We start from the raw sequence: 16,169 nt of genomic DNA, 5'->3' as shown, positions 1-16,169 counted from the left end.
CTCGTACTAAATCAGCCCTTTTTTCCAAGAGGAACGTCTGACCAAGGTTTTTTTTAAAGTATCAAAAAAGTAACCAATCACATATGCCACTACTTAAAAAACTCTAAAAGTGTAAATCAGACACCTTCATGACAATGGATAATTAAAACGTGCAGAATAATGTCAGTACTTTGTCCTTGCAGGAGAATTGGACTTAACTTTAGAAGGGATGGTATATATTACAGTGGCAGTGATTTAGGTTTAACACATAGAAGGTTATATAACCATCATTGCTGAAATTGTGAGACTTCGTGCTGAGCAGACAGCTGTTTGTATCAAAAAATGTAGACTCTCTTTAAAGTTATGCCAGTACATTTAATTATAATACAAAAAAGTTCAAGAGAGATTGCATCATGTTTTAATGAAGGAAATGTATTAGAAAATGATTGAAGTGAACATTTATAGGAATGTGTTCATGGAAACACGTGCAACACTACTCAAAACCGTGCACAATAATGGCAATAACCCCAGTAGACCTTTAAGTACTGGCGAAGTTTCAAACTTGAAATCTATATAAATATGGTTCTCATCACCTAAGAATGATATTCTGGAAATTAATGTTTACCTTTGTATTAATAATCATATTGCTAGTGAGCAAAATCGGATATATTCTGTAAAGTGGATGAAAGTGATTAAATGAAAGATATTGTCGGAATGAAGTAAGTTTTGATTTCCATGTTGGTTCTTTTCTTGAAAGAATACTTTGGTCAATGGCTCATGCATCCCGGTTACAATATAGCCATTTAGGGACAGTTTTGTGTAGTTCACCTTTTGATGTAGTCCCTTTTTGAGAGCAATTATGGATCTAAGAATTGGCAACATATTTTTCGCCTATTGTTAATTTGTTGCTCAACCTTTGTATGCAGTTGGATACATAACTAATTGATAAACAACTGCAGTACTGGACCTTGTTTCAATATAATATAGTAAGTGTTATTTATTACACACTGTTAATAAGATATTGAGCTTTGCTTGGTTCAGGAATCTGAGCTTTGGCAGACTGAGCGCCGTTTTAAATCTGAGAGTGGGTTATTCAAACTCTGGAAACACGGCTGAGCTGTAAGAGGTCCCTTTGAATGCAACCAACTTGCATAAAATTTCCAAGAGCTTCCAAGGAGTAAAAACAAATAAATTGACTCTCAGATTGTTAAGAAGTGCAGCGATAAGTAACAATATCCATTAAAGGTTACTCAAGAGCACATCGTCTTTAGGATTTCGCTGAATTTCCATGAGGTTCCCAGGTTGCCAGGTTTATGTTTCATTTCCTATGCCAATGTAACAATGGCCAAGCAGAAAGATCCCACTGGAAGTAGGTTCCTTGCTCTTTTTCTATTTCATCTACTCAGTAAACAGTGATTTTCAGTAAATATAGAATAGAATCCCTACGGTGTGGAAACAGGCCATTTGGCCCAACAAGTCCACACTGACCTTCCAAAAAGTACTGCACCCAGACCCATTCCCCGATCCTATTATTCTACATTTCACCTGACTAATGCACCTAGCCTACATATCTCTGAACACAATAGACAATTTATCATGGCCAATTCACCTAACCTGCACATCTCTGGATTGTGGGAGGAAACCCACGCAGACTCAGGTAGAATGTACAAACTCCACACAGTCACCTGAGGCTGGAATCAAACCTGGGTCCCTGATGCTGTGAGGCAGCAGTGATAACCACTGAGTCACCGTGCCACCCAACTATACAACTGAAGTTATATTCCCTTGAAACTGGAATGAGATGTGATACTCAACACATTCGAAAACCAAAGTGAAATCAAACAAAAGTATAGGTTTATATGAGAAGTTTTGTTTCATTATCCAAGACCTTCTAAAAAAATTGTAACCTATATTCTTAGAAAGGATTATGGGTTTGAATTGTTAAAACATGCAAGCGTACAAATTATGAACCAGAATAGGCACTTGGACTCCCAGGTTTCCTCTGTGATTGGTAAGAACATGGTTTATCTGTTTGTTGAACAACTGCTACTTGCTGCCTCACCCCAATACTGTTTCTGTCCCTGATGGATTGCTCCTGTAATTGACACTGCCTCCATCATTCTCAGGAGACATGAATCCCTCAGATTAAGACTTACGGAGAAAAGCTTTGCTTCTTAAACAGTGGGGAGACTACAGAGATAGCTGATACATTGATGATCATCTTCCATTCTGCAATGATTCCTGCAAATTGGAAGCAAATGTGCCACTGCTGTTTTGGTGGTAAAGTCAACATATTGATACTAATGATGTGATTTGATGGGATCACCAGTGCATTGCTCCCATCACTGTCACAATGCAAGGCACAAAATACTTTTGGAATTCATTGCTGAAAATTAAACCAGGTGTATTGCTCCTTCATCAATTTCTAGTTTTCCTGACTCTAAGTTGATACTTCCATATTGAATCTGCTTGAAGAGCAGTGAACAATAAATCTTACAGTCATATTTATACTCCTGGACTTTTTTTTCTGATTTATTTCTATATGTTTTTGTAGCTAGTGCTGAATTTCTTGTTTCTGTACTTTTCAAATTTTTCTCATTTAAGAATCTGCACCTAGATACCTTAGTACCCAAGGTGGTGTTGTAAGTGGTTATTTGTAAATGTTTCACTGTACTCATGTGACAATAAAGCTAATTTAATTCAAATATTTGCTGAATAGGTTCATCACTCTTCCCAAGTGCATCTTCCCAATTACTTGCAAGATTGTGGTCCTCCAAGTCCAGCATTCTTGCAATAACTGAAATTCCTGGATCTCCATTGCAGCCATTGACCTTGCAGAACTCCTGTTCTCATTCACTTTTCATGCCTTTGTATCCCGTGGACTTTTACTTTCTTGGCACCTAGCTGTGAGGGATCTTATCAAAGGCCTTGAGTAAAGCGATGGAAGGTGTCATCAACAGTGACTAGCAAGCAGCAATTGCCTGCTCACCGACACCCAGTTTGAGTTCTGCCAGGGTCACTCAACCCCTGACTTCATTATAGCCTTGATTCAAACATGGACAGAAGTGTTGAATTCCAGAGCTGAAGTGAGAGTGACAGCCTAGCCAGTGGTGCCCACATCCCATCAGTGAATTTAAAAATCCTTTAGATTATTATTGCCAGCATAACTGATTAAAAATTAATCTTTTCTTTCCTGATTTCTTGCTTTGCAGATATAAATGAATGTGCTCAGGCTCATTTGTGCCATAGAGGACGTTGTATCAACACCCCAGGTTCTTATCACTGTGACTGTGAAGAGGGTTACATCATGGCTCCATCAGGACAGTGTAACGGTAATTGAAATCATTGACTGCTCTCTAACAGTGAATTGTATCCTAGTCATCGGGAATTAATTCAATGAATATTGAGTTTAATTTCAGGTGGTGTCAGTTAGAAATATAGAACCAGGAGTAGCGCATTTAGCCTGCTCCATTATTTAATATGACTAATCAAATACTTCAATTTCTCTAACCCGCACTATCCCTATAATGCTTTAGACTACTGAAAATAGAAATCTACCAATTTCTACTCTAATATGCTCAAAATTGAATTTACACAGCCCTTTTGAATTCCAAAAATCTTAACCCCCACGTAATTTCTAAGTGGCAACTCCCACCCTTTAATTTTAAATTGTGCACCTTTGTTTTAGACTCCCTAAACAGAGAAAACATCTTTCCTGTGTCTACCTTTTCTATCAAGATTTTCCATTTGCAAATGTATGCTTATTATGCCCAATGAGATCATTTTTTTAATCCAAAGGTCCATTTATCAAGATGATAACTGCTAGCATTTTAGCTGTTACTGATGTAAGGCTGACAGGTTTATAGTTCCCTGTTTTCTCTCTTCTTCCTGTCTGAAATAATGAAGTGTCATCTGTTAGCTTCAAATCTGCAAGAATTATTCCAAATTCTATGGTATTTTGAAAGATAATCACCAATGCATCAATTATTTCTGTAGCCACCTCCAACATTCTGATTTATCAAGTTTCATCTCCATCATTTCTCCAGTACATCCTTCTTACAAATACTAAGTTCCTTCACTCCTAGTTACTTGAATCCCTGATTCTGGGAGATTTCTTGCATCTTCCTCAGTGAAAACAGTTGCAAATTAATTAATTCAACTGCTCTACCATTTCTCAATTCCCCGGTGCAAATTCTCCTGACGAACTGAAATGGATCCACATCTGTCTTACGTAAATGTTTCCTTTTTTCAGGTTTGAGTGTTTTTCTTTTGGCATGATTTGGAGGAGCCGATGTTGAACTGCGGTGTACAAAGTGAAAAATCACGCAACACCAGGTTATAGTCCAACAGGTTTATTTGGAAGCACTAGCTTTTAGAGCACCGCTCCTTCATCAGGTGGTTGTTCCAAAGGCTAGTGCTTCCAAATAAACCCGTTGGACTATAACCTGGTGTTGTGTGATTTTTTTACTTTCTTTTGAGAGGTTGTATTCACATTCAGCTTTTCCTTTCCTTATCAGTTTCTGGGGCCATTTTGGCTGCATTCTGAAAAAACAAAAATCTCAGTCCTCAGATTTATTACCATTTCTAGCGTTTGTTTTTCAATGTGGTGTAATTCTTAACTTCCTTTGTCAGCCATGGTTGACTTGAACTTTATTTTGTGGTTTTGCATCTTGAAAGAATGTATAGTTGTAGTAAATCGTGTAATCATTCTTTAAGGACTATCCATTGCCTGTGTACAGAGATGCCTTTTAACGTACTTTCCCAATCCAGCCAATTTGTCCATAATGTTTTCATCATTTTCTCTTATTCACATTTAACACCTTTCTTCAGATAGAAGTACCCTTACTTTCAACATGTAAAATTCTATCATATTGTGGTCACTCATTCCTAAAAGTTTATTAGAGAAAATGATGCAGAGTCACAGAGGTCTGTAGCACAGTAAAGGATCTTTCAGTCTATCAAATCTGCACCAGTCAGAAATAACTACTTAACTATTCTTAACCCATTTTCCAGCATTTAGCCCCTAGTGTTGTATATCTCAGCATTTCAAGTGTCCATCTGAATGCTTCTTAAATGTTATAAGGGTTTTTACCTCAACCACCTTTATAGGCAGTGAGTTCCAGATTCTCACCACCCACTGCGTGAACATTGTTATCCCTCATGTTCCCTATAAACTTCCTGTTCCTTTTCTGAAAACTATGGCCTGGTCAGTGATCTCTCCACCAAGCGGAAAATTCCTTCCTGTCTACCCAGTCTCATAATTTTATACTTCTTAGTCATGTCCTCCCTCCATCTCCTCTGCTCCAAGGGAAATGACGCCAAGCGATCTACACTCTCTTAGTATCTTAAACTGTTCAGCCCAGGCAACCATCTGGTAAATCTCTTCTGCAGTGCAATCACATTCTTCCTAAATTGTGGATTCCAGAACTGCACACAGTACTCCAGCTGTGGTGTGACCACTTTTACACTGTTCCAGCATAACCACCTTGTATATCACAGTATCCTTCATCACTCATCTGATTTCTCTGCTTTAGATTCACTGGTTTCTGCCACATTTTTCCCTTTGGATATTAGAGTTCGGAAAGTTTGAACAGGCTTTTCCTTTCTCATTGTCACAATCACAACTATGTATCTACTCAGATAAATTGTTTGACAGTACAGACAAAGCAGACATTGCTTTGTCCAGTTTACACCTCCTTGCGCAAATAATGGACTTTTCTTTAATGATGCAATGTTTTATCAATCAAGAAGCTAAAAATTAAGAAATCTGGTACAATAAAATATACAGTCAGTCGATGGATGGGATCCGTTGTGAAATGCATTTGCACGTCAATTTGTTCCCAAGTCAGAACACTGCAGGATGATTAGAATTTTTCTATCAGATTCCCCTGCAGTGTGGAATCAGGCCCAACAAGTGACCCTCCAAAGAGTAACCCACCCAGACCCATTCCCATACATTTAACTTGTGACTAATGCAGCAACCTACACATCCCTGAACACTGTTGACAATTTAGCGTGGCCAATCCACCTAACCTGCACATCTTTGGACTGTGGGAGGAAACCGGAGCACGTAGAGGTTGGCAGACAGACACCGGAGAATGTGCAAACTCCACACAGACAGTCACCGACTGAGCCCATGTTACTCATAATGTAAAACAGCTACTCATAAATACAGGAAATATTTGTATGTCTTCTCTTTTAAAATTACACCTCCTCCCCCCCCACCATGTGGGATTGCATTATAAGTTAAATGTTCATAAACTGGGCAGCCGCTGTATGTTTGACCAAAAGTAGCAGCTCAAAAACCTTGATGGATGACATCAGGTAAGGGTTTGGCACATCACAAGGTTGACTGACCCAGCAAGATTTGGACATTATGGCATGATGCCGTTGCAATGTAGTTTGCAAAATTAGATTCCTTTGGTCTTTCAAAATCTGAACTTGTAGACATTGTGCAAATTGTGGATGGTCTAGTGGGATTATTGCTGGACTGTTTTTCCAGAGACCCAGATAATGTTCTGGGGACCCAATTTCAAATCATACTGTGGTGGATGGTGATGGTAAAGCCTGATGATGAACATGAAACCATTGACAATTTTCAGAAAACCGCATCTGACTCCCTAAGTCCGTTAGGGAAGGAATCTGCCATCCTTACCTGTTCTGGCCTATATGTCTCCAGACATTTATCCTTCACTTCCGGCACACTCGTATTATAGGTGGCATTTGTAAAGAGGGACAGAAGCCAAGGTGGCCAAATGGTATCACAAACTCAGCACTGCTTCCCCATTTTATAAACATTTTCAAAATAAACTGTTAATAGGTGGTCTATCCATACACCTTCAAAAGCAAATAGATTTAAAAATATTTTTAAAATGCAGCCTCCTTGGAGAACAAGGAGAATCCATACACCACTCTTCTCCAACCTAAAACTTTCCAAACAACCTGTTCTATAATTTATCTTTCAATTCTGGCACCCTCATATTAAAGGAGACATTAGTAAATGATGGCAGAAACCAAGGTGGCCAAATCACATGTTTAATTACCTCATCACAAACTCAACACTTATAAACCTTTTAAAAATAAACCATTAATAGGTGGTCTATCCGTATACTTTTAAAAAGCAAATAAATCTTTGAACGTTTGGCAAATTGCAAACTAACTCTTTCTTTTCCTCAACTCGGTTTGCAAAGTCTTACTGATGCTTTTACTGTTTTATGTGTTGAACCAGACTGTGTCTGGGTAGATGATGGCTTAATTGTATTATTACAGAGCTGTTATTCCAGAATGCTAGATAATGCTCTGCTGAGCTGGGTTTGAATCCCACCATCGCAAAAGGTGGATTTGAATTCAATAAAACATCTAGAATTAAGAGTCTAACGCAAACCATGAAACCATTGTCCATTGTTTGGGGATTTCACCAATAGCCGTAAGGGAAGAAAATCTGCCATCCTTACCTGGTCTGGCCTACATGTGACTCCAGACCCACAGCAGTGTGGTTGACACTTAACTGCCTTCTGGGCAATTTGGGGTGGCACGGTGGCTCAGTGGTTAGCACTGCTGCCTCACAGCACCAGCGTCCCAGGTTCGATTCCAGCCTCAGGCGACTGTCTGTGTGGAGTTTGCACATTCTCCCCTTGTCTGCATGGGTTTCCTCTGGGTGCTCCAGTTTCCTCCCACAATCCAAAAATGCGCAGGTTATGTGAATTTGCCATGCTAAATTGCCCATAGTGTAGGTGTATTAGTCAGAGGGGAAGTGGGTCTGTGTGAGTTACTCGTCGGTGTGGACTGGTTGGGCCGAAGGGCCTGTTTCCACACTGTAGGGAATCTAATCTAATCAAATAAATGCTGGCCTCACCAGTGATACCCACATCCCATGAATAAGTGAAAAAAATGTGGTAATGTTTTTCTGTTCTTAGCTTTTACTGTGACACAATTTAAATGCTTTTACAACAAAACCTCCCCGGGCTGTGGCTTGAACAGATACATAATTCAGTCACTTCGTCAAGCTGGTTTTAAATGGAAAAACCTGAGCTCAGTTTTTGATTAATCCCACAGATATTAATGAATGCAGTAGTCCCAATACATGTCCTACTGGAGAGTGTATCAATACTCTGGGTTCCTTTGAATGTGTCAGCTGTTCAGTTGGATACAAAGCAATGAATGGACGATGTGTAGGTAAGATTCCTAAAATAAACTGTGTGCCATTGACACTTCTCAATAATTAGTCACAAATCTGACAGCTGCATCAAAAAAAAGGCAGTGAAATTGATAGTTTTATAGTTATTGCTATTGAACTTGTGGTTTGAAGGTGGATTTAATCTGATAGTTTTATGCCATTGCAGTCCTGTATTTGTTATATTACTCTGTAAAAGATTTGAAATGTGCACCAAAACAAAGTCTATTCTTATGATATCAGTAAGGAAAAATAAACAAAAATTGACTTCTAATGTATTTAAAAGAGCTCAGATAAATTTTGTAATTTGAACTTTACAGCAAACAAGATCTTGAAAGATAAAATCTTTTAAAATTGGACTAAGTCTCCAATTTCATTTTCAAATCGGCAGAAATTACTTCTAACATTCCTTATCTGCCAATAATTCATAGTGCAGGTGGAGACTATTTGGACAAATGCTCCACATTAAGCATTTGGCTAAAGATTCAGCCAACAAACGGGTCAACAGAACAAGATTATTCCTTTATTAGGTAATTGCGTGCATCTATCAGATAGAACTTTGGTCATGATAATTATACAGCACTATGAACCATCAAGTCGCCACACTATTCACAAGGTCTTGTTTGGAAGGAAACCATTACTTCAATAACTGCAGCAGTTTGGTAAACTTTTTTAAATATTTTCCAATCAACCTGTTCAAAGATGTTATTACATGCCTCTGGATCAGGTGGGACTTGAACTCTGGACCTCCTGGATCAGAGATACTACCAGCAAGTCATAAGTGCTTCCTATTTGCTGGTAATACACCTCGGGGTGACCCACAGATTTAACTGAAGAGTTCCTCAGCCCTTTGCAATCAACAACCTTTCCATTCTGATTACTGAGACCTAAGACTGGCCCTGATACTGGCCCTGGAACTTCAAGCCTGTTTTGTTGTCACTGTTTTGAGCACTGTTGGAATCCCAGCAGTTGCCATCTCTCCCCATGGGCCTGGGAGGACTGAGAAGCTTCTGATTTGTTGAAGCTGGAACATCTTATCTTATAGGGGGAGAAGCCTCAACTGAGCCCCATATAAAATAGATGTGTAATGGCCTCCAGGCACAGTAGAACTGAATTTGCCCTTGACATTCCTTCATGTAGACTAACCTTTATTGTCACATATTCTCAATGAGTATATAGCGCCAACATAGATACAAAAGTACTTGGCACAGCTTCTTTAGTTACAAGTTTTTAGACAATACAGAAATAAAATGTCCAACATTCTGGAAATAAAAGCTCAGTACAGCAGACCACGCTGACGCTTAGCTTCCAGTCCGCACCAGGCCCTAGCTCCACACTGCGCTGGCACCACGACACGGGAGGAGACTGCTGCACCAGGCCTGGAGGTCACCACACAATACCAGGAGGGCGTCACGCCACGAGATCACCATGCCATGCCAGGAGGGTGTGGCTCATGCCAGGAGGACACGATGCCAGACAAACCATAGTTTCACTAGAAATGAATTGTATCTGTATGGAAGAAAATCTAGTAATTGGAATTGATGCATTTGAATTTTGCATAGCAGGATTTTGCTTGTTCTTAGCTCAGCAGTACCACGGACTAGATTCAGATTTAAAAGACTGCTGTCAAACAATGTACCAGATGTTTGATACCTACTGATGACTGCTGCACATCCTGCATAATATCCTTCCTGGTTTTGTTTCCTCATTGGCATTAATACTTATATGTGTTTCATCTTCATCAATAAGGCTGTACGCCTCAGTCCCCCAGTTACCTATTCTTTTAGAAATTTCAAACAGATGTTGTTGATCGTACAGTCACATATTGGATCATATGCTGCAAGAGGTCAACAATTCAAACTAAAAAAACTGGGGGAGTGTAACAGATGTGCTACTGCAGTGTGTGTTCTCCTACTTCAGATTTATTTTGGGTGAGTTTTCAGCAGTATGAGATTAACAAAACAGGATATTTTTTTCTTGAACTAGTTTCATAATATTCCCTGAGCGCCGTAATAAATCCTTTAGAGGATGCACTCCTTAAAAAAAAAAGAAAACTGACAATGAAACTGCTTTTAATAATTGCATGTCCATAAAAATAGTCATTGTCTTTTAGGCATGGTAGGATATATAGTTTATTCTACTAGGTATAAAGTCACAAATTGCTCTGGCATGTTTAATATGTACTGCATGAGTCAATATTAATATTTATTTGAAGCCTGTTTAAATGTGATCCTAAATCAGATGTTCTTTTTGAACAAACCAAAAGGCTTTTATATTCAATCATTCAAAATTATCAGCAACATATTTCATTTAGGTAGTGCCTTAAGAATAAAGCAAGTACTACTGCATTGGCTACTGTTCAAAAAGTTGCCTGACTGTAAGAAATCCTCTGCAGTGACTTGATTTAAAAATATTTTTAAAATGCAGCCTCCTTGGAAAACACGGACAATCCTTTCTGCTGGTAATACACTCTTGGCCTCACAGGAACTTCCCCACAGATTTCATTGAAGAGTTCCTCAACTTTTGCGATCAACATCCTTTCCATTCTGATCACTGGGACCTAACACAGGCCCTGATACTCTTCTCCAACATAAAACTTTCCAAACAACCTGTTCTGTGATTTATCTTTCAATTCTGGCACCCTCATATTATAGGAGACATTAGTAAATGCTGGCAGAAACCAAGGTGGCCAAATCACACATTTAATCACATCATCACAAACTCAACACTGCTTCCCTATTTTATAAACCTTTTAAAAATAAACTGTTAATAGGTGGTCTATCCATATACCTTCAAAAGCAAACAAATCTTTGAACATTTGGCAAATTACAAACTAACTCTTTCTTTTCCTCAAATCGAGTCTAGGTTTGCAAAGTCATACTGATCCTTTTACTGTTTTATATGTAGAATCAGACTGTATCTGTGTAGATGATGGCTGAATGGTATTATTACTGAATAATAATACCACTATTCTGGTTAATCCAGAATCCCAGATAATGCTCTGATGATCTGGGTTTGAATCCCACCATCATAAATGTTAGAATTTGAATTCAATGAAAATAAGAGTCTAATGAAGGCCATGAAACCATTGTCCATTGTTAGGGGAGTTCACTAATGTCTTTGAGGGAAGGAAATCTGCTATCCTTATCTGGTCTGGACTGCATGTGATTTCTAACCTACAGCAATGTGGTTGACTCTTAACTGCCTTCCAGGCAATTAGGGATGGGCAATAAATGTTAGCTCAGCCAGTGGTTGTCACATGCTGTGAATGAATTTAAAAACAAAGCTGCCTGGTTTGAGTTTGGGGCTGAGAGAAGCCTTTTTTTTAATAAGACCTCTGCATCGGCTTTTCTTTTCAGCTTACTTTTGTGTCTTCGTGGTTTGTAATCTCAGCAAATGCATTAATGGTCTGTGTTTTCCAAACACATTTCTAGTTTCATTATCTTTTCATAATTAGCTTTCATATTGTTGAAGTCTGCCTCCCCTTCTTTTGTTTTCCTTTTTACCGAAGTTGATGTGCTCTTGTTGACTGACAAGTTATCTGCAGGTTCTGTTGGCAGATTAATTGTTTGAGACTTGGAGTTGAGATTCACCTGAAGGACCTTCACGTCCAGCTGTAGACCCTCAGATCTTCTTTGTCAAATACACTGGGAACTTCAGGATAGTTGCTATAACATTTACCTATATTCTTGTTTCCTTTCCCATTCAAGAATCATCTTTTTTAAGGACTTTCAAATTATGATGGCTCCATCACCAAAGACATTCAGGGAGTTCATGCTTAACATTGTTTCTTTCAGCATTGTGAAACTTCAATGTCTTCAAAATTAGGACCGAACATTTTATTGAACGCTGGGAGATGAAGATTAGTGTTGTTCATGCAGCTTCAATCTGACCTGATTGACTTGATACACTCCGACTTGAAGCCTCTCTCTTTACTGCACAACAACCCAGGGGTCTGAAATGGCTCTTTTTTTTTCTGTCCTTTGAAGCTACCAGGCTTGATGAGGTCCTCCACATTCGCTGAGATTGTTCCAGATTTCCAAGATCTGCAGTATTTTACATTCAGCTATCTTGCTGGTTTACTGCCTCTTTTTGGGTTTCCAGTGGTTCAACCTGCACTTCGTAGGCTATGATTAGAGTGGTGCTGGAAAAGCACAGCAGGTCAGGCAGCATCCAAGGAGCAGGAAAATCGACGTATCGGGCAAAAGCCCTTCATCAGGATTCCTGCTCCTCGGCTGTGCTTTTCCAGCACCATTCTAATCTTGACTCTAATCTTCAGCATCTGCAGTACCACCTCTCCTGCTTTGTAGGCTATGTTAATAGCGTGATTCTCCTTCATTGAATTTTCCTTTGATTTCCTGCCAAAGTGCACTAACTTGAGTTGCATAAAAGTAAACATATTCCTTTTAAATACACATTGTGATTATCAAGTTTTTTTTTGCATCCATCCAACATTTATGGATCTGCTTCTTCCGTGGCGATTAGGATTAGCATCTCACCTGATTACATATGCAGGGCGACATTCCTTGAAAAATTGCAACTCCAAAACATTTTAGAGAAGCATCATATCAGGTGGGAGGGGAGGTGATATCCTAGTTGTATTATTGCTGGACTGTTAATCCAATTACTGAGGTAATGTTCTGGGGACATGGATTCAAGTCCTGCCACAGTAGATAGTGGAACTTGAATTAAATTTTTAAAATCTGGAATTAAAAGTCTAATGATGACCGTGAGTCCATTGTCAATTGTTGGGAAAATCCCCATCTGATTCACTAAATGTCCTGCAAGGAACAGAAGATGCCATCTTTACCTGGTCTGGCCTACATGTGACTCCAGACCCACAGCAATGTGGTTGACTCTCAACTGCCCTCTGGGCAATTAGAGATGGGTAAGAAATGCTGGTCTAGTCAGCAAGGCCCACATCCAATGAATTAAGTTTTTAAAAATGGCAGTGTTGTTTGGCATTTAACCCATTATATGTTTTTTGACAGATGTTATTGACTCTTTTGATCTCTATTAAACTGCGTTTAAGCAGAGGAATATTTTGGATCCAATTGCTTCTGCAATAAAATCTTGAGAAATCAGTAGAGTGACTTTCTAATCTCTGCATTGTCGCATGGCTTGGTTTCTCTCGGCCACTTACTCATTCATGGGGTGTGGGTAAGCACTATTTATTGCTCATCCATAGTTACCATTGAGAAGGTGGTGGTGAGCTGCCTTCTTGAACCACTGCAGTCCATTTGATGCAGGTACACCTGTAATGCTATTAAGAGTGAAGTTCCAGGATTTTGACACAGCAACACTGAAGGAATGGCAAAATATTTCCAGGTGGTGGTGTTTCTATGTATCTGCTGTCTTGGTCTTTCTCGTGGTACTGGCCATGTGTTAGAAAAGTGCTGTATAAGGAGCCTTGATGAATGTTTGCAGTGCATCTTATAGACAGGTACACACAGTTGCTACTGAGCATTGATATGGAGGGAGTGAATGTGGTGCCAATCAAGGTGCCAGATTTGTTTTGGATGGTGTCAAGCTTTGAGTGTTGTTGGAGCTGCACTTATCTGGGCAAGTGGGGAGTATTACATTACATTCGTGAAGAAGATGGTGCAGTTCTGTCAAAAAGCTTGTCAAGAAAGTGCAGTGTTTCATATACAGGAGAAGCTTAAGAGTAAAGTGAAAAACTTAATGTAGTTCTATTATGTGCATGCTGGGGAAAGGTGGTACACTCGGAGCGTGTTTAAACCCCAGATATCTAAACATTCCTGTAAAGAGATGCCCATACAAATTTCTGACATTGGAGTAATTGAATCCCAAATTCACAGAAGTTAAATTCTTGACAAGCTCAATGCCAAACAAAGATATTTCTTATCTGATTTGGCAATGCGATCTCAGGAAATCACTGTTTTCAGCGCGCCATATGGGGGATTTGCTTCCAGAGATTACCTTTCAATCTGTCTGTCACTCAAGATGTTCCAGGATGTTAGAGATGGAATTACAGAAAATATCCCTGGATGAGTTTGTCTTCCTGATAATATTTCGGCGATGGGCTAAACCAATAAAATGCACGACTTAAATTTACACTCACCAATGATATCCTGAAGAATTTGTCTTCAACGGCAAGGAGTACCAAATGAATGCAGGTCACAACTTTTTTGACTCCATCTGTTCAAGTTATAGGATATGTCCTGACACAGGCAATGTTATAGAGCTAAGATATATGCCTACTTCCCAAGATAAAGAAGATCTGCAGAAATGCCTCCTTTTTTAAAACTCCCTGGCACTATGCATACCTAGTTTTTCAACAAGGCATCATCATTAAAAGAAGTTGGAAGAGAAGACGGTCCCATATATATCGCAGCAAGGTGGTCTACATGCATCTGAGCCACTCAAACAAGTATTGTCAACACAAACTTGTATCCTGCCGTGCAACGTCTTGAAAGAAGACGAACCTGAAAGTCATGGTTACCCGCAGAGATATCGAAATGAACTTAGATTCCATGAAATCTCAAAACTAATGAAGCAATGTTGAGAGAAACAGAAACTAAGTAAAGCGACTCTGTGCAATATGCCAAATATGAACAAACAACACACAGAAGTAAGCTTGAACAATGGACAACCAAGGTGACAGCAACAGACCAAGATGCCCAAGTCAAGGATGCCCTAGAATGAAATATAAATCTCCCAAAGGTTTCACCATCACAATATCCAGAAGGACTGTCAAAGCACCAGTACTTCATCTCCACACTTCAACTCGTAAATGTTTGTACTGTTGCTTCTGTATAAGTAGATTTGTAACTATGGTAGCATATACATATTTTCACCCTGCCTATGTATTATTATCATCCAAGGAAAGATGATGGCCTAATGGTATTATTGCTGGACTGCTGTTTCTGAGACAAAAGTGATATTCTAGGGACCTGTTTTTAAATCCTGCCATGGTAGATGGTGAAAGTTGAATTCAATAATAACCTAGAATGAAAAGATTAATGATGACCATGTCAATTGTTGGAAAAATCCATCTGTTTCATTAATGTCCTTCAGGGAAGGAAACTGCCATCCTTACCTGGTCTGGCCCACATTTGACTCGACCCACAGTAATGTGGTTGACTCTTAACTGCCTCTGGGCAGTTAGGGATGGGCAATAAATGCTGGTCCAGCCAGTGAATGAGTTAAAAATAATTATACTGGGGGCGAAAAGGTGGATGTTGTTCGTAGCTCAGGAGCTGTGCTGCTTTAAATGCTAATAAGCCCAGGACCGAGGTATAATCCATACAGCCCACTGCCAAGTTCAGCCCAGCATGGAGCAGAATAGCAGGAGATACATACATAGTTATCAGTCACTACAAATTGTAATCTAAACTGTTAAGAAGCTTGTTTGAGCTTCTCAAGTACATTACTCAATTTGAGTTACTGACGAATAACAAGAAAACAGAATATCTATCATTTGTTGAAGTGCACTTAGGAAGATGGACAGTTACCAAAATGGTCAGATCACATGTTTAATAACATGATTGCATGCTGTACATGCTGCAAAAATAAGGATAAATTGCATATAATAAGTGTGGTCAGCTTTTTGGCTTTTCCTGTTTCCAAATCAAGGCACTTTCCTGCTCTCTCTCTCTCGCGCTCTCACTCTTTCTCTCTCGCCCTTCTCCAATCTGGATCCCAGCTCAGGTCTCAGCTCACGATGATGAGGATTAATGGAATCAATTACTACAAACAAGAAATCATGTAATGGTCTGGGCAAATTCCTGAGCTAAGCAGTGACAGATGAAATTAAGTGCAAGGCAGTGGACTCCTGTTTTGCACACAGTAGAGAAAATAAGCAGCAAATAATGCTGCAATAAATAAAAGTAAAATGTAAGAGACCTAGAAGTCTTGAATTTTATCACTAGTAAGTCCTAGCAATGTAAATGGTCAGTCAGCAAACCCAGTTTTGTTTTCATTTGGGTTATGAGCATCACTTGCAAGACCAGTTCCCGAGTAACTCTGGTGAACCATCATTTTGAGTTGCTATAGT

General features: G+C 39.2%; 1 protein-coding gene across 1 annotated transcript in view; it reads left to right on the top strand.

Annotated features, from left to right (window-relative positions):
* Positions 1 to 16,169, top strand: part of LOC122553394 (latent-transforming growth factor beta-binding protein 2-like) — a 366,328-nt gene that overhangs the window by 231,913 nt on the left and 118,246 nt on the right. Inside the window, exons 17-18 of the mRNA XM_043697103.1 lie at positions 3,192 to 3,311; positions 8,035 to 8,154. Of these exons, the coding sequence (XP_043553038.1) occupies positions 3,192 to 3,311; positions 8,035 to 8,154 (240 nt within the window). The remainder of the gene's footprint in view (positions 1 to 3,191; positions 3,312 to 8,034; positions 8,155 to 16,169) is intronic.

This window comes from Chiloscyllium plagiosum, chromosome 10 (genome assembly GCF_004010195.1).
Source record: "Chiloscyllium plagiosum isolate BGI_BamShark_2017 chromosome 10, ASM401019v2, whole genome shotgun sequence".
Taxonomy (NCBI): Eukaryota; Metazoa; Chordata; class Chondrichthyes; order Orectolobiformes; family Hemiscylliidae; genus Chiloscyllium; species Chiloscyllium plagiosum.
The sequence above is the reverse complement of the archived record's forward strand: the minus strand, read 5'-3'. Positions and strand labels throughout refer to the sequence as shown.